The sequence below is a fragment of the Pelodiscus sinensis genome, chromosome 15, assembly GCF_052426305.1.
Source record: "Pelodiscus sinensis isolate ZL-2025 chromosome 15, ASM5242630v1, whole genome shotgun sequence".
NCBI classification, from domain to species: Eukaryota; Metazoa; Chordata; order Testudines; family Trionychidae; genus Pelodiscus; species Pelodiscus sinensis.
This window is the reverse complement of record NC_143066.1, coordinates 33,444,601-33,469,672: the sequence shown is the minus strand read 5'-3', so window position 1 is coordinate 33,469,672 and position 25,072 is coordinate 33,444,601. Positions and strand designations below refer to the sequence as shown.

Genomic DNA, 25,072 nt, shown 5'->3' with positions numbered 1-25,072 from the left:
GGGGGGAGAAGTTCCACCTGTACAGGTGTGGCCTGGAAGAGGAGAAAAGCCCACAATACTGGGCATTGAGAGATTATATTGGAGCAGCTGGGAGGGGATTCTGGAAGAGCAGAAAACTCCTTAAGTTTAAAGATTCAAAACTGGTATAATGCTGATAAGCCAGGCTCTTGCCTGCATAGCTCTGCTAGACATGGTAGTGACTCTTAGCGCCTCCTAAATCCAGGGCAGCTCCCTAAGAGTTGTCAAGATCAAAGCAGACTGTGAAGAACTTCAAAAAAATATCACCAAACTCAGTGACTGGGCAACAAAATGGCAAATGAAATTTAATGTGGATAAAGTGTAAAGTAATGCACGCCGGAAAAAAAAACCAACTATACATATAATATGATGGGGGACTAATTTAGCTACAACTAATCAGGAAAGAGATCTTGGCGTTATCGTGGATACTTCTCTGAAAACACCCACACAGTGGGCAGCAGCAGTCAAAACAAATAGGATGCTAGGAATTATTAAAAAAGGATATAAAATAAGATGAATATCTTACTGCCCCTATATAAAACTATAGCACACCTATATCTTGAATACTGTGTACAGATGTGGTCTCCTCGCTTCAAAGATATTTTGGCATTAGAAAAGGTTTCGAAAAGAGCAACTAAAATGATTAGGTGTTTGGAATGGGTCCCGTATGAGAAGAGGCTAAAGAGACTGGGACTTTCAGTTTAGAAAAGAGGAGACTGAGGGGGGATATAATAGAGGTCTATAAATCATGAGTGGTGTCGAAGGTGAATAAAGAAAAGTTATTTACTTGTTCCCATAATATAAGAACTTGAGGACACCAAATGAAATTAATAGGTAGCAGGTTTAAAACTAATAAGCGAAAGTTCTTCTTCACACAGCACAGTCAACCTGTGGAACTCCTTGCCAGAGGAGGCTATGAAGGCTAGGACTATAATACAGTTTTAAAAAGAGCTAGATAAATTCATGGAGGTTAGGTCCATAAAAGGCTATTAGCCAGGGGGTCAGGAATGATGCCCCTGGCCTCTGTTTGTCCATGGCAGGAGACAGTTTGCTTGATCATTGTCATTGGACAGATGGGAGAGAGTTTAGCTGCTGCATTGTATGTCTGTTAGTAGTTCTCTGTGGAGTAGTCTTGAATTCTATACAGAATCTGTACTAGATTGTTGACTATGCTATTCTGACAAAATGTAGGGTGGTAGCATGAGATCCACCCTCTTTGGAGCACCTGGCACTGGCCACTGTCAGCAGACAGGAAACTGGGCTAGATGGACCTTTGGTCTGACCCAGTATGGCCGTTCTTATCCAACAAGGGATGTCATCAACAATCCGTGTTCTTCTCAGTCTCTCTCTGTAGGCCCCACTTTAGGGCCACGTGTGTCTCGTGTGTGCAAGACCGGAAATGAGAGGAGTTGGTTAAGCAGAGCTGCACGTGTCCATTCCTTGTACCTCTCTTGCTCCCATAAGAGGGCGCTACCCCTCTTCTGTTTCCCTTTTACAGCCCATGGGAGCAAGGCAGAGCCCAGCAAGTGCCAGGCCTGCTAGTTCCCAGCTTTGACTCAATTTTCTGTAAACTTGAATAATTCAGAACTTCTGTTGTTATCTTCATCTTCAGCTGCTGTAACGTGTCTGGGCCACGTATTGATGGCTAGATCCTCTGTACACCCACACAGCCTATACAGGACTTCTTAGTATGGCAAACTTAAAATTGCAGACTTTAAGCCCTGCCCATTCTTTGATGGGCTAATCCGTTTAAAAGATGGGCATGAGGGCTGCGTCTAGATTGCATGATTTTCCAGAAATGCTTTTAACAGAAAAGTTTTCCGTTAAAAGCATTTGCGGAAAAGAGCGTCTAGATTGGCACGGACGCTTTTCCGCAAAAGCACTTTTTGCAGAAAAGCGTCCGTGGCCAATCTAGATCCTCGCCATTTTCGCGATCGGGGCTTTTTTGCGGAAAACAAATCTGAGCTGTCTACACTGGCCCTTTTGCACAAAAGCTTTGCGCAAAAGTGACTTTTGACTGAATGGGAGCAGAATAGTATTTCCACAAGAAGCACTGATTTCTTACAGTAGGAAATCAGTGCTTTTGCGGAAATTCAAGCAGCCAGTGTAAACAGCTGGCAAGTTTTTCCGGAAAAGCAGCTGATTTTCCGGAAAAACTGGCCAGTCTAGACACAGCTGATATGTGCTCCTCCTGGAGAATCTAGCTCTGAGATCCTGCTTGTGGACTAGCCAGCATCCTGCAGCAGACAAGCTGTGCCCAAGACTGATGCAAAGAAGACGCCAAGAAAGGAATCAACATGGTTGTCTCCAGCATTCAAAACAGACATCAGCAGTTAATTGCCACCAAGACCCTTGACGTTGAAGTATGGCAAGGACAGGGATTGGTCTGTCAGATAATGAAAGACAAAGCCTCTGGAGACAACATATCAACCAGACCCCAAGGCATCTGGGGCTGGGGCAAATGAGCAGACTATGACAAGCAAGACTGTGGTTCGCATGTTATCCAGCTCCAGGACTGTCCCCCTCAATGTTGAGACAGACCTTGGAGAACTAGCCTAGAGAAAATTGGAACCACCATTACTGAAGCACTTGCCATTGCTGGTACAAACTCCTCTACTCTGTGCCGTTCATTTGGCACCATTCCTAAAGGTCCTATTTCTCTTCACTGTCACCAGGGCATGCATTCATTGTTGAGTGCAGAACCCTCTTCCTTCAAGTAAGTGGACACCATGGAGAGGTTTGCTGGATATACCCCATAAGGACATTGAACTGGCCAATACCCCGTGAGGCAACTGTACTGATATCCCCTACCACTGTGGCCCTGCTGTGTTTACTAGGGCCCACCATTTTGAGGATGCTGGAGCCAATCTCTGCCACTTTCAAGAAGGAGGTTCTTCCACTCTTCATCTCTGGGAGCACCCAGGCTGAAGAATCAAGAGGAACAGAGCAACACCAGTACCCCACCTTGCCTCCTAAGGATGTTTCCTCGCCATCCCCTGTTGAGGTGGTTTCCTGGGCATCCGTATCAGTGCCTGACAAGCTCCTTGGGCAAATTGTGAAAACTCTATAGAGACTGGAATGATGTCAGAGAAATCCCACAAGCTATTCAACGTTTTCAGCTGCTGGTCCAGCCAGGGTTGCCTTCCCCATAAGAGGGACTTCTTGACTCACCTATGGCAGATACTGGCGCCACGGTGCTGTGCAACAAATTAGTACCAAGTGTCTCCAAGAGGGTTGGAGTACTTCTGTCCTCGCCCCATCCCAACTGCCTGAGTCCACTTGGCAGTGCAGAGAAATCTTAAGTCAAGCAAGAGTATTCCCAAAGGCAAAGACCCAAAACAGATTGACAGCTCTGAAAGTCATATTCTTCTGCCCTTTTACAGTTGTGTGTCGCTAACTGCCAAGACTTACTGGCCATCTATGTCTTCCTAATCTGGGACAGTGTGACTTGCTTCCTTGCAAAACCCCTGCAAGTTGGAGCTAAAAGATAATTAAAGGAAAGTCTACTGATAGACGAGACAACACTCTGAGCTACAATGGGGGCCTCCAATGCTGCAGAGAGGTCTGTGGCCCTCATGATAATATGCACAGAATACTATGGCATACAGAGAAGTATGGGCCATGAATGATCAAAAACTTAGCTTTTGAGGGCACAGAGCTATACAAGCATACAACACTCTGCACTCAATTAAATGCAAAGGCCGCCTTATGCTGCCTGGCAATTTACACCCCGGCATTGTAACAGAAGTCAACAATCAAAGAACCAGACAGAATCTTATAGATAAACAATAGAGAGATGGGGAACATAATGAGACAAAGAACCAGACAGAGTCTTACAGATAAACAACAGAGAGATGGGGAACATAATGACAAAGCGATAAAGAAATGTGGATTTCACAACCCCAGCTATTGATAAGAGCTTTCTGCCTGGCAAGGAGGCAATCAGCCTAAGTTTCCTTTAAATCTTCTGGCCTCTTCCCTTTATCTTGAGGCAATAGATTGCATTACCTTTCTAATAGCCCCAAATTGTCTTATTTCAGTGTTACTGGTTTGGAATGTGCCATGCGTTTTCCAGCTTATGGCTGCCCCTGCTACTTAGCCAAAAACTTTAGTTTAAGAACAAGGCCTCAGACTATCACACCCAGACTGTGATTTTTGATTCTTTGTTTTTATACCCCTGCAAGAATACACCTAAATTCTTAAAGTATAGGCCGTAAGCGGTAGGCCTGACTTGCCTAGATCTTAATAGGTACCCCGCTGAGTTTTCTGTGAAATATTATGCCCTGACATGGCTACCAAGGCAGATGCCAAGCCTGGCAAAGTGGTTATTCTGTTGTTTCACAGATCCATCTGATAATCCTCACTCCATCATCTCAGTTTATAAATCTCTTCAGGGACCCTTCTCACTAGACCGTTCTCATGCAGGTTAGGGAGCGGTGCAGAAATCGCCACCTCAGGGCTGCTGCTTCTGTCATTTTTTAATCCCAAAAGCCAAAAGGAGCCTGTGCCCTGAATTACTACCTGCTGACACTCAAGTTTTGCATGGTCTCTCTGTTTTCAATTATCCCCGACCTGGATCCAGGGGATTGGTACGCTGCCCTTGACTTCAAAGACGTGTATTTCCACATCACACTCTTGAAGGGACATAGGTGCTTCTTTCATTTCATGATAGGTGTGAAACATTACCAGTCTACTGTCCTCCCCTTTGGGCTTGCCAGAGCTCTGAGGGTGTTTACTAAGTGCATGTTGGCAGTGGCAGCTTACCTGAGATGCATGGGGGTCTAGGTATATCCCTACCTCAACAGTTGGCTCGTCAGGCTCCTCCAAGGCCAAGGTCCAGAGGAACGTCACTCTTCTGTTGGACACGTGCCAGTGTCTGGGCCTCCAAGACTATGTCTACACTACACAGTTATTTCGGAATAAGCTATTCCAAAATAGTTTTTCAAAATAGCACATCTACACTGCAGGGAAACCTCAAAATTAGTCCAAGGCAGGCTTTCCTAATATAGACGTGCTATCTCAACTTAGAGCCCCAGGAGGAATAACTCAGAATAGCCCTGGTGAGGAGCTATTTCAAAATAGCAAAAGTGGAGCATCGACACACACCTTATTTCAGAATAGCTATTTCAGAATAGGCGTTATTCTTCATAGAATGAGGTTTACAGAAGTTGGAATAAGCCGTCCGTTATTTCAAACATATTTCTAAATCACGGAACGGCTGTGTATTGTTGTTTCGGACAGAAGGCCTCATGTATGTCTTCCCACCATTTCCTCTGATCAGCAAGGTCCTTCAGAAGATCAGGCAAGATGTAGCACGAGTAATTCTCATTGTGCCAGCCTGGCTGCACCAGCAGTGGTATGGCACTCTCAGGAACCTCTTAGTGCAGTAGCTTCACCCCTTTCCAGCCCGCCTGGATCTTCTATCGCAGGACCACGGCCACCTACTACACGCAGACCTGCAACCCCTCCACCTCATGGCGTCGCTTCTCCTTGGCTAACCCCACTGGAGCAGGCCTGCTCGTTGGAAGTGAGGCAAGTCCTTTTAGAAAGCAGGAAGCACTCTACTAGGTCCATCTACGTGGTGAAATGGACCCAATTCTTGGTGTGGGCCCGCTCTCAGGGGAATTAACCCCATTGAGGCCCCTCTGCAGACAGTCCTGGACTGCCTCCTTCACTTGATACACACACATCTTGCTCTGGCTTCAATCCAGGTCCACCTGGCCGCAATCTTGGCCTTCCATCCGCCCGTTCAGGGCCATTCCTTGTTTTCCCACAATTGTTTTTCCACATGCCTCTGCCCCTCTCCCCCAGTGGGACCTTAATTCGGTCCTGTCTAAGCTAACGGAGCCTCCCTTAGCGCTGCTGGTCTCCTGGCCCCTTTCATTCCTTTTGGTGGCCTTTTTAGTGGCAATTACATCAGCCAGGAAGGTTTCTGAACTCTGTGTCCTAACATTAGAACGCCTTATAGGGATGTCTTCAAGAATAAAGTGCAGCTTAGACCTCATCAGGCCTTTCTTCCCAAGACTGAATCTACCTTCCGCATGGGCCAGGATATCTTTCTCCCTGTCTTCTATCCAAAATCTCTTAAGACCTGTGAGGAAAGGCACCTCCACGTTTTGGATGGCAAGACCTGTGCAAGACCCTTCCGTACATCCTTTCAGCTCTTCGTGACTTACACCAAAGGTATAAAGCAGTTGGTTGATTTAGTTGGAATTGGTCCTGCCTAGAGCAGGGGGCTGGACTTGATGACCTTCTGAGGTCTCTTCCAGCTCTATGATTCTATGGTAGGGAACCTAAAGCCCAGGAGCCAGATGTGACCCCTGGATCTGGCTCCCAAGGCTGAGGCCCTCCCCCAGCCCTGACACTCCAGCCCCTCCCTGCCACCTCCCCACAGCCCCCGACTGATTTTTCTGTGGGTCAGCAGCCCCAACCCCCAACCCCTGGGTCTTCCGGTATCTTCACAAAGGATTTCCAAATGGATCACCACCTGTATTAACACATGCTATAAATTGGCAGGTGTTCAGCCTCCACCGTTAGTGAGGACGCGGCTCCACTAGGGTCCAAGCTACCTCAGCCCCCTTCCTAGTAGGCATGCGATAGTGTAAATGGTTAACCCATGAGTCTATTAACCTTTACGGTTACACGCAGTGTCCCCCACACACGCACACTGCTGCCTTTTTTAAACTGGCAGCCCGTGAGCTCTGGCTCCTTCCCTTCGCCCCCCTCCCCTGCTAGCGCTAGTTGATGTCCCGATTGTGGATGTCTGCAGAGCTGCAACATGGTCTCCTGTTCACGTTATGCCATCAGTGAGGCGGCAGGATTTGGCAGGGCTGTACCAAATTCTGCAGGTGCTTGGAGTCACCTAAGTTGAATGGACATGAGCAATCACTGGAAGAAAACTCAGGTACCTGTTTCTGAAACAAGTGGTCTTCGAGGTGCATTGCTCCTGTCTAGTCAATATCCCTCTCTCCTTCCCCCGTCGGTGTTTCCCGGCAATGAGGAACCGGAGAGGAAGGGGCCCGCTGGTGCCCTGTACAGCATGGCATGTGCGCACCACTCCAGGGGGCGCTAGAGCCGGTCTCCTACAGAGGGGAAATCTTCCAGCATCAGTGCAGGTGGCACAAGCACACGCACCTAAGTTTAATGGACATGAGCAACTTATCTCAAACACCAGCTACGGAAACAGGTAACACTCTTTAGAGTCGCAGGTTACTCCCTGCTATCAGAGGTGAGAGAACTGGAACATAAGAACGGCCACACTGGGTCAGACCAAAGGTCCATCTAGCTTAATATTCTGTCTTCTGACAGTGGCCAATACCAGATGCCCCAGAGGGAGGGAACACAACAGGTAATCCTCACATGATCCCTTTCCTGTCACCCATTTCCAAACAAACAGAGGCTAGGGACTGTTACCCATCCTGGCTAATAGCCATTGATGCACCTAACCTCCACAAATCTATCTAGCTCTTTTTTGAACCCTGTTAAAATGCTAGTCTTCACCACATCCTCAGGCAAGGAGTTCCACAGGCTGACTATGCACTGAGTGAAGAAAAACTTCCTTTTGTTTTAAACCTGCGGCCTGTTAATTTCATTTGGTGACCTCCTAGTTCTTATATTGTGGGAATAAGTAAATAACTTTTCCTTGTTCACTTTTTCCACACCAGTCATGATTGTGTAGACCTCTATCATATCCCCCCTTAGTCTCCTCTTTTCTAAACTGAAGCCTCTGCCCTAGAAAGGTGGACATGCTGGAAGCCCAAGATCAAAATGCAGTGGTAGTTAAGCATAGGAGAAGTTTGTGTTGTCCCTGTCCATACCATGCCTGCTTCTTGCTACAGCGCCTGGCTACAGCGCCTGGCTACTTCCACAAACTGTGCATGGTTCCATAGCTGAAACCGGAGAACACTCCCCCACCCCTCCCCTTCCTGCTCCAGCCTGGGGTCTTTCTAAAGTTCTGTTTTTAATTTCTTTGCAGAAAGCAGTTTCAAGAGGATTGGCCCTCCTGTGGAAAAGCCTGTGGAGAAAATCCAGAGAGTTGAAGTCATCCCACGACCAGTCCCTCAGAACCTTCATCAGCCCCGAATGCCTCACTATCCCTTTGTGCATCCACCCTTCCCACTCCCGCCCGTCCGCCCGCTGTACAACAACATACCCCTGAACATCGGCCCCATCCCGGCCCCATACGTGCCCCCCTTGCCGAACATGCGGGTGAACTACGATTTCCCCCAGATCAACGTTCAGCTGGAACACAACTTGCCTATGCACTTTGGTCCACAGCCACGGCATCGGTTCTGATGTGGTTCAAACAGGACTCGTCACGGAGTCTGCAGGTAGAAGCCACAACTGCCCCCAGCACCCTTTGCCCTCTGTCATTTCCGCCAGCTGCAAGGGGAGCAGCTCTAGATTCTCCTCCCCACACACACACAGTATTTAAGGCTTCTAAGGTGTTTAAATCTTTACATCTAACCCTGCTGTGCCCTTCAGGCCAGTATAGCTCTTAGGGCTTTTCTGTTTCATGAAGGCTGCTCAGCCAGTGAGAGAGGGAAGTGACACCATGTGTTCTGGGGGGGATGTAACCATTCAGCCAGCCCTTTGTGCCAAAAACCCACCTTCCTGTCTTGAATGCAAAGGCTGGCTGGGAGGGAGGGTGATGTGGGGGAAGCCTGAAATGAGTCAAAAGCTGGTACTAAGATTCAGCTGTGCCCTCTAGCCTGGAAGAGAGGTGATCTGTGCTTCAGGACTGATTATCCCTGAGAACACTCCCAGGTTTTTTCTGTAACCTGCGATTGTCCTGAGACACAGGAGTCAGTACAAGCAAATCTACAACTGTTTGGTCTGGAAATGCCTGTCACTGTGAGAGTCCAGTGGTCTGATGCAGAAGCCCCTCTCATACTGTGAAATACCCCCCACGCCCCAGTATAGCGGCTACAACCCCCTTTGCTGGCTTGGTATTGTCAGCCACAGCGTTCAGAAGTGATACTTAATTTCAGGTGATCTTAGAGCAGAGGAGGGCGAAAGGGCTTCTGCAGACGGGATCTGGTCCACGGAGGCCCTGCTGCTCCCCTGCCCTCAGGCCAATTAAGGCTTGGGGACAGGGGAGCACCTGAAGCCTTCTCCGCTCTGCTCCTGCCCTGCAAGCCATGTGCGGTGTGGGCAGAGCAGCGAAGGCTTCAGGCGCTACCCCACCCCACAGGTCTTAATTGGCCTGCGGCGTGGGCACATGCAAAGCCTCCTCCCGCCCTGCCAGGAGCATGTGATGCTTTAAAGCGCTTTGCGCTGCTCATAGGGTGCGTGGGAGAGCGGAGGAGGCTTCGCATGGTTCGTGCCCCCAGGCCAATCAGGGTCTGGGGGCAGGGAAGCCGCATTAAGTTTCCTTTGCCCTGCCCTGGCCCTGCGAGGAGCCTGCAGCCTTCAAAGTGCTATGTGCGCCTCGCAGGGCAGGAGGAGAATTCCTGGGCTCCCCAGGCCCTGATTGGCTGGGGGTGGAGGAACGTGCCAAGCATCTTCCAGGGCAAGGGTGCCTAGTGGGAAGGGGGGCCAAGGGGCTTCTTCCCCCCATACACCCACTTCCTGTTTAGGCCCCGCGCCTTCTGGGGTCACCCGGACCTGCTTCAAAAATGTAAGTGGCCCTCGGTCAAAAATTATTGCCCACCCCTGTCTTAGGCATGATTTTTCAGAGGGTGAGTGGCCACCTTGAAAGACCGGGTCCTTTCCACGTGGTGCATGCGCACTCAATCTTGGTTCTGTAGCGTAACAGATGGTTGAAACATACGAATTGCTCAGAAGATAAACAAGAAGGCCCAGGCTCAGAGTTGCATATAAGCTGAACTGCGTGTGTAGGACTTGCACACAAGTCCCCCTCCCTTGCAGTGACTGTGCGCACATGATTGCTTGCATGTACCCGATTGTGTACATGACGTGCTGTTGTGCGTACAAGCCTGGTAACCGTATATATGCCCTGGGTGCCCATCTGACTCAGAACCTGGGCCGAAAGCTTTTCATGTATACTTGTTGATGGGCTGGAGGCCGACGGGCAGAGATGCTGCCATGGTTCAGGTACAGCTGCTCTGGACTGGGAACGTACTTCCCTCAGTAAGCGTGATCAAGCTAGCGCACTAAAAATAGCAACATGGCCAAAGCAGCATGAGCAAGGGTCTGAGTGAGCACCTATCTAGGGTCTCAAATGGCATGGGCCTCAAGGCAGCTCGCCCGTCCTGCTGCCATCGCCACTACGGTAACTCAGACCCGGGGGGTTGGGCGTGGGTATGTCTGACTGAGCTGGAAATGACCCCTCCAGCTCTGCTGCACGCATACATACTCTCAGCCACAAAACAGGCCTTTTAACACATTCAATACGCTTCTGAAAATCAGTTTAACCAGCTTTCAAACCAGCCCCAGCTTTCCTATGAGAAGCAACGCGGCAAACGCCTTGAGGCACTCAAGTCACTGCGGCTTTACCTGTCACCAGCTGAGGAGCAGCCTCGGGCTAGCTTGAGCTGGCAGCAGTGTGTGGCGCTGGGGCAGTGGTGCGGTTTGGCTGCAGGCTGCCTGTGAGGAAGCCAAGTGAGGGATGAGATGGAAAGAAGGTTGGGGCAGGAGGCGAGCAGCTGCCTGTGCCAAAAGGGTGATTTACATTTGTGCTACAGCTTTGTAGGCGTGAAGCTTTCCCACCCCACCCCCCTCGCTCTCATGATGGTCGGGTGCAGAGCTTTCTAAAAAATGGGTGGAGGGCAAGAGCATCAGAATATCCTTCCCTAAATGCAGTGGTCTAGTTCAAGCCAAACCACTTCATCACACAGTTGTACCCCAAACAGGCTGGTATTAGTTATTGTTGCTGCTAGAAACCAGATCCTATGAATCTTCCCCACTCTTTGATTTTCCTCCCTGTAAATTAACACCCAGGATTTCTTTACATACCAGACTCCTTCAGCCTTGTCTTACTCATGTCAGATTTGCCCTGTGGCTTCTCTCCATAGCCCTTCTCTTCAATCAGCTTGTCTTTGGGCATTGAACCATGGTGCCATGAAATCTCAGTTTCTGGCTGCTGCAGGAGGCACCAGGGGGAGGGTAGATTAGGGTGGCTGGCTGTGCCATCATGGGTAGGGTGTATCCCAGGAGGACATGGCAGCCACAGCTGGACCTTGAGCAATGCCTGGCTGGGTTGTGAGAAGGACGTTCCTTTCACTGGTGGGAGAGTCTCCAGTGGGACCTTTCACAGTGGCTATTTTTCATACTTTTTGGAGCTGATCCAATGTCTCCTCTCCCGGATGAGGTGCACAGGCTGAGATCCGCCTCCTTAACTCTTGTGTTCCAGGTTTTCGAGTGCTGTTGCCACTGTAGAATTAACAACCACATGGTGAATTGTTTGTTGACATTGCTGCTAAGATGTTTTCATTTAAGAACTAGGCTAGAAGAGGTAGTGGCTTGCCAAATGCTGCTTGGTTGGTTTATGTTCAGGTTGAAATCTGCACCTTGTATTCCTGAATGGTCCCCTCAGTAGAGTTGAGCAGCCATGTTGACACACTGTGTTTGGGATGGAGGGCAGATTGGACGTGTCCACTTCCTCGTGATTTTTGCAGTTTCTCAGTAGTTCAATTGCAAGGGCTCAGCCACATGGCAGCTTGTGTATTCAGCGCACGTCCCACTGCTTCATGCCCTATGTCAGGGATGAGCCTGGAACATGCCATCCCTCTCATGGGTCACTGGAGCTCACATCTTGGCTCGATGAATCAAATAGTAGTGCCCTGGGCTGCCAGTCAGCCTTGGCTCTCATTCCGAAGGTGATGCTCCACAAGGCTACGCTGTGCCAATCTGTCAATGGGCATAAGGAATAAGGCAGAAGGAGTCTTTTATTTCCTCTCAGCTGGGAGGCGTGAGGCATGATGTCGAAGCTTGAAGTGGTTGAATCAGGCATCCAGGAGTGCTAGGGTGGAATGAATTTTGCCTTTATCAGCTGGCCCTTCGTTTTATCCTGAAGACCTGAGCAGAAAAGCTGTGACCTCGGTTACAGGCTCTTCCATTGTGGCTGGTTTTACAGCATATAAAGAACAAAGGGATAAAGTCCCTTGGGAGGGTTGGGTTTAAAAAAAACACAAACAGGATAGCAGTAGGAGCATGGGTGCAGTAGAGCCCAATTTCCTGGCATCTGTCGAAAACCAACCTGGCCCTTCGGGGTGAGTCTGCCGCCTCTTTGTCACCATTCATGTACTTCCTAAATAAAGCAATTCTCTTTGAAAGCCTCAGATGAAGCAGGTACTAATGCTAATACCCAGTGCCTTTGAGGAGCCTGTGTCCTTCATTCTTGAAGTGTGTTGCACAGGGACTCTCCACTACTCTGCTTTTAAGCACAACTTCTCCAAATCCAGTGAAATATAAATAGCTTTTCCTGACGTCCCCCCGTTCCTGCATGTGCAGTTACAGTAGCAGAGACTGTTCAGGAATGGTTCCCTAGCAGGAAGCACTCTCCAGTCACAAATGTGAGGTTAGGAATCTTTGGCCATAGACACGCTTCTGTCTCCATAGGTGCAATAAACTCCTGTAGCGAACGTCTGTCCCCACACTACAGAACTGGAAATGGCCAGGCTCGCTGCCGAGCCGTATCTTTGAAGTGGGGGGTGGTACCAACACTCTGTAATTTGTGTCGTGTTTAATTTGATAGTCTCTCGCCAATTTGAGTGGAAAGATACCATGTTCTACAGCAGTTAGGACTTTTTTTTAGTTCCCTTGTGTCTCTCTGAGGTCAGCCAAGCTGCTTGGGCAGCAGGAACATTTGAATTCCACTGTCTTGTGCCAATCGCTCGAGCAAATTTCAGCCTCTGTGCTTGACCAATAGAATAGCAAACGTCACCATTCAAAAATAGAAGCGTTGTGGCCCTTTGCTCACAGCATGTTGAAACCCTATAGCATAGACCATAACAAAAATAATGACCTGACTCAAACTCCTGGATTTTATTTGTTTTTAAACTATATCTCTAGATTTTAGCCTGTGCAGAGAAAGGCTGGACATGGAAGGAAAGGAGCTCTGCAGAGTAGGCAAGGGAGACTTAGTGTCTGTACTTGACCAGTTTTTAGTCTTCTGTGTTAAAGGTAAGCCCTAGTTCCTAATACATAACCAAACTTTGTACTCTCTGGATTTGATGTTGACTCTCATCATCATGCCAAAGGGAGGCAGGGTTCCCCCAGGTAGAAGGTGATGTGGTGAGGCGTCTCCACTGAGACGTTCCTGTAGCGTGTGCGTGCCAGTTGTCTCTCCATTGGAGCACCGAGAGCGGCGCTGTTGAGGGGGAGGTGAGAATTCTCTCTCCCATCACAGTGGCGAGTGCCCATTTTGTGTCTGCAAGAGGAGAAATTAGTGCTCATTCTATGAAACTATGGGCAGGTCCAGAGGGATCCACTCAGCTCTTCACCCAGCCTTTCACCTTTCGATCCTTTCTGGCTCTGGGCTGGGGCTCCTGTCACACAGGAAGTTCGGAACTAGGCATTGCCCTGCAGAGAAAAGTGGGACCTCTCCTTCCCTGTAATCTTAACTGGTGATTTTAGAGCCATCCACTGTCTTCTAGTGTCATTGGGTTGATGGGGATGTTTCTCCACTTAAATCGTTTCCTGTGCAATTCCATGTTTTGGACTTAGCTGATGTTTTTGTGGGTACATCTACTCTGCAAAATAAGACCCACCAAAGTGAGTCTCAGAGCCTGGGTCAGTTGACCCAGTTTCTACAGGTTCCAAATACCATGTAGATCTTCAGGTGTGGACTGGAGTCCAGGATCTGAGACTCTTCTCCCTCCCTGAGATTCTGAGTCCGGGTTCCAGCCAGCACCTGAATATCTCCACTTTGCTGTTTTGAGCCCTGACAGCCCGAGCTCTGAAACTCGCTGCCTCAGGTCTTTTACAGTGTAGATATCTCTTGCCCCCTTTAAAGCTCCTGTGTCCTTCAAAGGGTAGCAGAGGAGGTGAGTCGTCGTGGGCCTATATCACTGTTCTGACTGGTACTTTTTAGGATTAATTGCAGTGTCCCATTTTACTTGCCTTAAAAGGTGGAGAGAGAAATTTAGTATTTGCACTTAGCAAAACACATTAAAAAAACCCAACCTTGTAAAGACAAATGGTGCATGTTCTGCAACTTTGTATAACAATAGCCGAAAAAGAATAGGTGGTTTATTAAAAAAAAAAATATTTTTCTTTACCCTCTGGTAGAAAACTGTTCTAATTCTGTGTGTAAAAAGTCCCTGTAAAATATTGTAATTTGAATTTTTTGTAAATAAATTTTGTGCACTCTGACTTTCACGCCTCTGCTTTTCTTTACTACATCAAGGTCCTTCCATGAGAAGTTGGTTGATTTGAGCTTGAGAGTAATTATAGGAGACAACTGATAGAAAGGAGCAACCAAGCACTACTCTTGTACCAGATTTCAGTGGCAGTGATTGAACACTGCTAGGCAAAACATTCCTCTCTCCTGGAAAAGCTCTCTGCCATTCTCTCTGTGCCATGTGAAGCAGGACTAAACATAAAATCGTCCTTGAAAAGGATCATATGTGTACACCGGCATATGTACAAGCTCTCCAGCCTATCTGGATGTTCAAGGCTATACTCACCTGTATGCTCTGGCTGCTTTGTGATGTGAATGTTTGAAAATAGAAATAGGACATGAAACAGGAAATGTCCATTCTAGCAGCTTACTGAGACAGGAAGAGCAGGGAGACAGAGGCAGGAAACTGGGGGAGACATCCCTGACTGACTCCCTTCCTTCAGCCACTTTTCTGAGTGTTGTTTACATTTTCAGCCTCATAACTGTGTGGAGGGAAGGGTCCCTGAGCCCCCAAAAGCCAGTGAAAAATAGGAAAATGTGAATTCATGCTACAGGTTGAGGGTGGGACACACAAAATATGTGCACAACCAGCAGAGCAATCCCAGCTCCTGGCTGGTCTCACACTCTAAAATGGGTATAAAACATATAGAAAAACATTAACCGTGTAACCAATCAAAATTCTATCGGTTACAAGCGTAAACGTGGTAGGGGTAGGGAGGGAAGAGTTGCCATCCCTCACTGCAGGCTCCGCCCTTCTCCAAGGTCCAGTAGCCGGCTCTGCTGCCGAGGGCTCCCAGCCACCAGCAAGGTCTTGGCCGGTGAGTTGAACCGATAAACTGGTTAATCTCTATCAGCCCTACTCTAAAATCAGGGAAGGAACAGGCAAAAATGGCTGAGACATCTGGGATGAGGGGAACATGCATCACTAAAACTTGGGCTCCACACCCTTGTTCAGCCCTGTGCTTCCAAACTCTCTACCACTGCAATTATGGCCACTGTCCATGGACAGAGGGAGGGATGTTTGTTTCCTGGGTAATATAATCCCAGTACATACAAGGCAAATGCTTCCTTAGCTCAACATAGCTGTCCCACCCCCAAGGGTCTTACCTCTGCTGGCTACAGTGAGACGTGGCCTCAGGGACTAGCCTGATGTCATTGATCTAAGCTTCACAATGCTCAGATCCTTTCTGCTGTCTCCATGTAGTGTTCTGCGGATGGGCAAGGGAAGGGTTAAACTGGCTTTTTGAGTTGAGGCATTATTGTGCTTCCCATCTTCCTGCTCCTGATGCCGGTGGAGTAGCTTTGCTTTGGGTGAGGTGGTTACATTTATTTTCTCCTCCTCCTTTTTTCTAGGGAATGAATCATCCCCTCCCCCCCTCCAGGCGGAGAGAACTGTCCCCAGTCCTATTAAGCAGACATGCAGCTTTGTGTGGATAAGTAACAGGCAAATCCAGAAAGATTAGCCAGGCCTTTCAGAGGCTCTGGGCTCCAGCATCCCCCATTCTCCAGCTGCATGGCTGGCTCTGGAAGCTGCAGGCTCCGTGTACTTTAGCATGCAGCCCTCCCTATGAGAGGCTTAGCAGTAATGCGGTAGACAGCTTGCTGTGCTGCTCCTGCAGAGTGTGGGCTCCCCCCTATCTTGTCAGTAAATGTAACTCCTCCCGCTCAGCTCAGCTCATTTTTTAGGAGGTGGAATTAGAGAACCAAGTTTTTATATAAAACACACACACAAACCTCGGTTAACAACAACTAAGGTTGCAAAGTCAAGTGCCCATAATGATAGAAATGTCGCCGTGTTAGTCTGGGGTAGCTGAAGCAAAATGCAGGACAATGTAGCACTTTAAAGACTAACAAGATGGTTTATTACAAGTGCCCATAAGTGAGGAAATGCCAGAATGTAAAGATACTTTTGCAGGCTTCATTCAAAACCCTTGTGCATAGATGCACGATAACTTTTTAATTACATGATCAGCTATTATTTTTTCCCCCACAGGATCCCTGGTTCCTTCAGTGCACAGGGTTGTTGGGTCTCAGTAAGTAGCTATTCCGCATTTGGGTTTCTCCTTGCACGCTATTCAAACCCTGCTCTGAGGACAGAACTATTACTTTCCTCATGGGCTTTTCTCTGGCACATATTACTAGTATCCGAGTGCTTCAATGCTAGTTTATTAATCTTTACCATACTCCCTTGATGGAGGTGGTGTTTGCCCCCATTTTGCAGGTGGAGTGCGGAGGCAGAGTTTAAGGTGAAAAGTACCCACTAATTCTAAGTATCTAGTTGGAGATACCTAGGACCTGGTTCTCCAGATTTAGCCTCGTCTAGCACAGGGCTGAACAAAATATGAACTGCGAGCTGTATCCAGCCCACTAGAACCTCAGCCTGCTCCCTGCCCTGCCCTGCCCTGCCCTGCTTGGCATTCTGTAAAGCCAGCTGCTGCATGGCCATGTGTTTCGAATGCTGAGAGCCCTGGGGAGGGGGCAGAAGCAAAGGCTTCTCAAACTGCTCCTGCCTCCAGTAGCTCCCATTGGCTGGTTTCTGGCCAATAGCAGCTGTGTGCAGGATAGGCAGCATGGGAAGTGCCCTCCCCCCAGGCTTACAGCTGCAAACATGACCTCTGTAGCTGCTGTGAGCGGTACAGAGGTGTGGAAGGCAGGGACCCTGATAAAGGAGCCTGCTGGGCTGCTGTCTGGGAACTGCCCAAGTAAGGTCTCCCAGCTAGAGCCTGAGTCTGGCACCCTAGACCCTCCCTATGTCCCCCAACCCTCTGCACCCCCTACCCTCTGTAATCCAAACCTCCTGCATCCCTGCTTCAAACTCCATACATCTTCCTAGACCCTTCATCCCCTCCTAGAGCCTTCTTCAGGTCACATCCCCCTCCCAGACCCTGCACCCCCTCCTGCACTACAGCCCCAGGTTACGACCCCCACCCCAGACCCCGCACTCCCTTCTCCTACACCCCTTCCCCAGGCCAGAATCCTCTCCTGCACCCATATCCCTCCCATGCCCTGCACCTCAATCCCCTGTCTCAGGTCACCACCCCTACCCCTAGTCCCACTCCCCTCCCAGATCCTGCACCCCCTCTTTTTACCCCAGTTTGCTGCCCCAGGTCACAATCCCCTCCTTCACCCAAACTCCTTCCCAGATCCCACACCCCAGTCCCTTACCCCAAGCTCCCTTCTGCACCCAACTTCCATCCCAGACCCCCGCACCACCTCCATTAATATAATGAAAGAGCGCGGACCTCGACCGCTTACTAAATTCTGGGAGTGGACCCCCACCAAAAATTATTGCCTGCCCCCTGTCTAGCACATCTCCCATTGACTTCAGTTGCAGCTCTGAGGGTTCTGTATTTCTACAAATCAGACCCATGGGCCTCCAGGCAGGCACAGCCAGTGATCAGCTGTGAAAGGTTTGTTTTAAGGGACTGGCGTAGCATCCCATAGAAACTCTGAGACAGAGACAAGAATAGAAGCCAGTTCTGCTGGGCAACATTCAACAGTCTTAACCATGATACCTTCCTTTCTCTTCCTGCAATGGCCTACCTCATCCATTGCCTACCTGCTAACTGCGGCAGCAACTGAGGCAGAGATCCTGTGGTCAGCAGCATTGGTTGCCCAAGCCTGAGCCATCCCCAGAGCAGCTCCATCTTGGGCTCTGAATGAGGCAGGGATCCTAAGGAGTCTGGAATAATTGGAGAATTTAGCTTTGAAGCTCTAGCAAGCCTCTATTGCGTGTAAGGAAACCAATTTTTTCAAACACATGTAGCTTGTCTAAATCTGCTTGGATTTTCCCCAAATGTCCATGAGACGGGTTGAAATCACAGAAGCCCCCATAGGGTTGTCCCCTGGTGTGCTGATCATGCCACTGACACTTACCTTCTTGCTCTCTGGGGCTCCCCCCCACCCTGTCTTGCTGAGCCAGATCCTTTGGTCTCCCTCAGACAAGGCACAGAGTTGGGGCTACTGCCCCCCTGCACAGCACAGACACTGACCCAGAAAACCAATCCCCAAATGGGACCAAAAACCCCAAATAAATCCTGTCTTACTCTGTGTACAAGCTTTACACAGAGAGAGCTTATAAGGTCCACCCACGTTATTAATGAAAGAGAGACGTGCACAGTGGGTGCTTCCCCCCCCCCCCCACACACACACAAAAGAAAAAGGTGGCATGGGCTTGATAATAAACAAGTGTTTTTATTAAGTATAAAAAGTAGGGTTTAAGGGTTTGCAAATGAAAACAGATCAAAGTTACTAAATTAAAATGAACAACAAACATTTAACTAAGTTCTAATCCACTTTAACTTGTTACTAGGGTTGCCAGGTGGGTATTTTCACCACCTGTCCGGTAAAAAAAAAAATTCAGAAAATACCAGACATTGGGTGTCTGGTATTTTGGGGGGGGGGGGGGGGAGGGTTCCCTGCCAGGAGGCAAAAATACCGGACACCTGGCAACCCTACAACACACTCAGCAACCGGGCCCCCCCGGATACCCCACCCTACGCTTACCTGGTTCTGCAGGGGCTTGTCTTGTGGCTAAAACAGAGAAACACAATGGCCACCAGCAAAAAAGCCTCTTCTTAAAGGGGCCATGCTGATTTTTTATTTATTTATTAATAACTGCTAATTGGGTTTTTTTGGGGGGGTACTTTTTTTTTGGCCCCTTTTTTTCTCAAAAGACCTTTTTTCCCAGTGTTTTTTTGGGGGAGGGGCAAGCAGAGGGTGTTCGGTATTTTTAGTTAAACCATCTGGCAACCCTACTTGTTACATGCAAATTCTTACCATTAATAGCCATTCTTATCTCAGGTAAAAGCTTCAAATCAGCATTGATTTTTACTCTGACTTGTGTCTACAGGTTCTTCAAAGTTCTTTGTTTTCTGTTGGGCCAGGCTGTTTCAAAAGCCAGCTGAAGACAACAGCTAATTGTTTCCCATTGCTTAAATAAACTTTTCTCCAGGGTGCGAATCCTTTGTTTGGCATCTCCCGCTATCTCCATGGAAAAATACAAGGTTCAAGATGGATTCCAGTACCAGGCTGTATGGTTCCATGTCTTCTAGGCCCAACCTCAGTTTGGGCTTATAGGACAAACGACTATTCACAGATCGTTGGTTTGGGTAGTGAGTCATTAAATACCTGAAGTATCATTAATGGTCCTCATTAACACATTTAGAACTATCAACAGCTCCACACTTCATATTTTTTTTCTCCACTCACGCTCATCTGAGGAAGTGGGTTTTGCCTACAAAAGCTCATGGTACTATCTATCTATCTATCTATCTATCTATATTTGTTAGTCTCTAAGGTGCCACAGGACTACTCACTGTTCATATTTTTGAGTTCACCTATAAGAATGATACATGCACAAAAATACTATATAGAGATCCGCCAGATTGTAACTCTAAAACTGGTATGTTGCATGAGCTGATTTGCATAAAGCCTCTTCAAGTTACACATATTCATATTCATAAGCCAATTTTCATAAAGCATGGAGGGGACCAGGACAATCCATTCCTACCCCAAAGGCCACTCCCCTGCCAAATATGAACCCTAACCCCTATTACAAAGAATGGGGATGCCAAACTTTTCAAAGCAAAAGCCTCCAGAATTTAATATGCACAAAATGTATTTTTCCCCACCTTCTTCTCCCAAACAGCAACATAGCTTTGGCTGTAATTTTCCAGAAACAAAGATTCAGCCTGCGGTAGACCTGCAGCATAGGAAATATCAGCCCGCACAGTAAACGCTGGCAGTTATAAGCAACAGAAAAGAAGGTCTTTCAATTAGAAGGGCTGTGCTACCAGCCCTGTCTACATTGAAGTAAATTCTAGCTTAACTGTTGAAGCATCTTCTCTATGAATGATGATGGCAGTAATGAACCTGGGCTCTTCACTGATTCTAGCCTATCAGCCTCTGTAGAATTTAAGTTTATTCTCAAGTGTAAGAGTCCCTATTGCATAAAAGACGCAATCACAGCACTGGCTTTCTCTGAGCGTGTGCTTAACCAGCAAAGCCAGATTATTTCCGGAGATGCTGAGCAATTGCAACTCCTGGTATTAGCTGGGGTTGTGAACACCTGGTTGTTCAGAGAATCAATCCCCTGAAACACCCAGGGGGATGGCACAAAGCCAGAGTTGACTCAGTGTCCTAAGGTAGGGAAGAGGGTTACTGAAGCCACTTTAAAGTGCTGGAGAGCAGAATTCCAGTTGTGGGATAGTACAGCCTCTTGGATGGTGGGGCTCTGATTTGACAGGGGCGCCCGGAACTGCTGTAATACAAATAATAGTGTGTTCAGATAGTACAAATGGCTGCCACAGAGCTCTATTAGAAGGGCCAGCAGACTCCCTGCAAATCCAGGGATATCCGCTTCATATCGGCGAATGTGGATGTGGAAACTGCAGATCACTTTTGCGAACACAGATGAGGCTACAGATATAAATGTTGTGTCCACAGAGGGCTCTATTTCGTTGATATTTCCACCCGCAGAAGAGCAGTGACTGGTCTAACCAAGGCTTGAGGAGCCTCAGCAGAGCTGAAAGGGGGGGAACCCAGGTTTGGAATGGAAGGGGATTCTTGGCAGAGCTATGAAGGAAGCTTGGCTGACTATCATAGACTTCTAGAATTGGAAGGGACCTCAAGAGGTCATCAAGTCCAGTCCCCTGCCTTCACGACAGGACCAAGCACCATCTAGATCAGGGTCGGGTAACCCACAGCTCGCGAGCCACATGCGTCTCTTCAAAAAAAAATTGCGGCTCCATACTTATGGCTCTGCAAGGGGTAGCGTGTCTCTGCATGGGATGCTGGTGCAGACTTCAACATGGCCGCCTTCAAAAACGCAGTGGATGGTGTGTTTTTTTTTTTTCTCAACAACTTTTCCTTCTCAGCTCTTTGTGCTGTATCCACCACTATTTTGGCTCTTCATCTGTAATGGGTTGGCCACCCCGATCTAGATCATCCCTGAAAGGTGTCTGTCTAACCTGCTCTTAAATATCTCCAGTGAGGGAGATTCCACAACCACCCTAGGCAATTTATTCCAGTGATTAAGCACCCTGACAGGAAGTTTTTCCTAATGTCCAACCTTAACCTCCCTTGCTGCAATTTAAGCCCATTGCTTCTTGTCCCTATCACAGAGGGAGGAAGAGTATGGCTTACCCATGACTCCCAGAAGGGGGGCTGGGCAGGGAATAATGAAAGATTGCAGCAGATGTACATGGTAAGGAAAACTGACCTTCAGGGAATGAGGCCTCAAGACACAACAACAGAGCCTGGCTCTTGTCAAAACAGCTGAGCAAACTCCACAGAAAACACCATCAGGCCCTGGCTGGCAAGCTCAGACAAAAGCCTGGTTGAAAGGAAATCTGTGGTGTGACCCACGCCTGCCTCTTCCACCACTCCCCCGGGGGCAGGGAGGTGGGTCAGAAGCAAGATGAAGGCTCATGCTTGACTCTTGAACATACTCAGGAGTAGGAATAAGAGCCTCCGGAAAAGGGCGCTTTCCGGAGGATCGGGGCCAGTGTAGACGCTCTTTTCCGGCTTTTCTAAAAGCCGGAAAAAAGCGGCGGACATTTTTATTTAAATGCCGCGGGGCATATTTAAATCCCCCGCGCATTTACTACTACGATGGCTGAAATTAACATGCCCCTTCCGGAAAAGGGGCCAGTGTAGACGTAGCCTGTGTGTTTAGCAGCAGGAGATGGGATTTTTCTAAGCGCATTTTGTGGCACAAATGTAGCTCCCTCCTTTCGCTCTGCAATCTGTGCCTCACACCCCGGCTGTCCACAGCATCTCCCTTAGGGGCAGCCCCTTGTTGGTTTAATTACACCGGGAAGAATTAGGAGTTAAGTGAGAGCAGCTGGGCTGGGGCTCAAAGCTGGAGAAATCCGATGATGCAGGCACAGCTAATTACTATCTAAAGCAGCTGTCCCGTCCCGTCCCCCCCAAAAAAAGTATGGTCCAAAGTTTGCCCCATGGGCTGCATTTCTGGGACTCTGCGTGCGCTGCACCAAACAAGGCTGTCACGTTAGCTTCTTAGCGATGCTTTGCCAGAAACGCTGCACGGCTGGTATCAAAGCTTCTGACCTTCTCCCTGGTTTCGTGGCAGCTACTGGGTGTAAGGCTGCAACGGTTTAATAGTTATGTCTCGTGGGGTAGTGCCTATATGCCCCTGAGTACAGGTCTGACTGGGGGTGAGCTGGCTGAACCCGTGGCACTGGAATTGTTTTATTAAAGCCGATGTGGCAAAGCAAGAGGCCAGGTAGACAAAGGCCTGGGGAAATGGAGTGCGTGCGTGGACTGGCTCCTAGGGATTTGTCTGGCTTGGAAACCTGTTCTCTGAGCCAGTCAAGTGCTGGCCGGGGAGAGGGGGAGTCCTGGGAGGAGGGCCTCATCTGACAGGGTCTCAGCTATTCATGGCCGGGGAACATTCAGCAATTCCCCCTCCTCCCCCCCAGGAGGGGCAGCATCAAAGAGCCGGGTGACCCTGGGAGCCTTGGCAAAGCCCCATTGGCTGTTCAGAGCAGGGCAGCGAGGTCAGGGCCCTGTGTTCATTCAGCTTGGCTGCACTCAGAAAAAGCCAGATGATCCTAGGGGCAGGGAGCGTGACTCAAGCATGCAGGAGCAGCCCTCCCCTATGTCTGGGCGGGGTCATCTCCAGGGGAAAACCCCTCCAGGCTCCAAGCATGCGGAGACGTGCTGGTTGGCCAGGAGGGCACAATGCAGCTGCAAGGAAGGCAAGTGGGGCTGCAGGAAGGGGTTTGAGTGAGCAACAGTGCGCATCGCCCCTGAAGGCTGGTTCAGGTTTGGGGCCTGCTTGAAGGGTGAGGGACTGGGACTGGCCAGTGCTGCCTCCCAGTGCTCTGGGGTGGGAAAGGGACTGGGTCATCCAGGGCGGCATCTATGCCATGCAAGGAGCAAATGGAACAGTCAGCCGCTGTGGGACCAAGGAGCAGGAAGGGGGGGGGGCGGGTTGCGGAGGGTCCTGTTTAAAGAGCTGGTTGCCTATTCCTCTTAACGCCGCTATCCCTCTAATTCGAATAGCCTCTTCAAATGTCCCTGCCTCCCTCAGGTTGTAGCCTGCTGCTGCCAGTAGCTTTCATTTGATGCGTGGCTCCAATCTCACCAGAGTGGTTTGAGGTCATCTCAGGGGTGTCTGAAGGGTTGGCCCATCTGTGTATGTCTTTTTAAACCAGGGTCTCTTGGGATGAGGCTTATGGACACTGTCTCTATGCCTGCGCATGAGCATCCGCATTGCATTGTAAACCTGGTGTGGTGGTACACCTCTGCGCGCATAACAAAATTTATTCTCCACATGAATGGAAACAGCTAGCACTTAGGACCTGGATTCTAGGCACTGACCCAATAAGCTGAGTCAGCCCCTGGGCTCAAGTGTGCAGTGTAGCCAGACCCTCTTTCTGTAGCCCATGTGAAAGGCGTGGGTCATTTGAGGCCAGCTGCAAGTGCCCAAGTATCCAAACCCAGCCCTTTCCCAAGGGGAGGGGTTAGCCAGGCCCCCTGTGGGCCATCTTAGAGGTAACCCCCCCAAGGCGCAAGCAGGTTTGGCAATTGTACAACTTTCCTCGCTGTGGGAGGAGGGGTCCCTACAGCTCAGGATGTGGTGCACGGGTTGGAGAGCGTGGGTGGGAGCTGCCCATAGTGTAGCTGTGCTGGGCTAATGGAAAGAGAGATGGTGCCGCCTCTGCCCCCCCGTCCCCTCAGCAGTATTTTAGTCTCTGAATGACCCCTTCCCCAACCAGAAAACTGCCTTCGGGTCTAAGGAGGGGGTACCCTGCCTTGGAGGGTCATTTGGGTGATGCTAGAGACAACACTGTGTCTTTTGGCTCAATGAGGGCTTGTTTAGCTTGAGTCCAGATTTAATGCAGTTTCCTAAACTGGGGCTGGGGTCATGAAAGAGGAAGGGGGCCCTCAAGCTGCCAAAGAGAGGGGCAGGAGGCAGGTAGAGTCGCCAGGTGTCTGGTTTTCACCTGGACAGTCCAGTAAGTGCGTCTTCTGTCCGGTTAAAAAAAAAACCCAGAAAATACCGGAACATTTAAAGGCGGTGACACTTTTTTTTTCCCCTCAACCTGCCATGTTCAGGATTTTTTGTGTAAGTACCTGGCAACCCTAGTGGCAGGTGCCAAAGGTACTAGTTAGGTAAGGCAGGGAATCTTTCATAGTCTGTCCCAGATGGGAAGGCAGAGAGTGGAGTTTCACAGGGCCAGCTGTGGAGAGGTTGGCCCTGGATGCTGGAGACGAGGGCTGGCAGTTCTGAAATGAGCAACCCGCCCCAGCAGTCATGTTAACAGAGGCAATATTTGCATTTAGTTACGACAATGGCCAGTGTGGGAAGCACAGGTTTGGTTGGTTCCTTTCACTACTCTCTGAAACTAGGAATTGATTTTCATATCAGACTAAAGGCTGCTTCCTTTAGGGTGAGGACAGCTGGAAGTCGTGGGGTTCGATTGTTAAAAAAAGATTTTTTTTTGAACCTGTTACTGGAGAGCAGGAATATTTGCAGTAAGGCTTATTTAATGCCCTTGAAACAGTTTGGGAGCTGAACTGCCTTAGGCAGTACTAATGCAGTCATATTATGCGACAGTTCACCGGCTTCTACTCCAGACTCCTCTTGCTTCTCTTCAAAATTTGCACTGCTCTAGCTTGCGACTTCCTGCCGCTGACAAATGGAGTTTTGCTGAACTTCACAATGCTCCTGTGTGCTCATCAGCCCTGCTTTACAGATGGAGAAACTGAGGCATGGAG

General features: G+C 49.0%; 1 protein-coding gene across 5 annotated transcripts in view; it reads left to right on the top strand.

The window, feature by feature from the left end:
- RNF216 (ring finger protein 216) overlaps positions 1–14,295 on the top strand; it is a 146,346-nt gene extending 132,051 nt beyond the window's left edge. For all 5 annotated transcript variants that reach the window (XM_075899673.2, XM_075899671.2, XM_075899674.2 and 2 more), the window contains one exon: positions 7,994–14,295. In XM_075899673.2, coding sequence (XP_075755788.2) covers positions 7,994–8,313 — 320 coding nt within the window. In that variant the 3' untranslated portion in view covers positions 8,314–14,295. The remainder of the gene's footprint in view (positions 1–7,993) is intronic.
- The last annotated feature ends 10,777 nt before the right edge of the window (positions 14,296–25,072 follow it).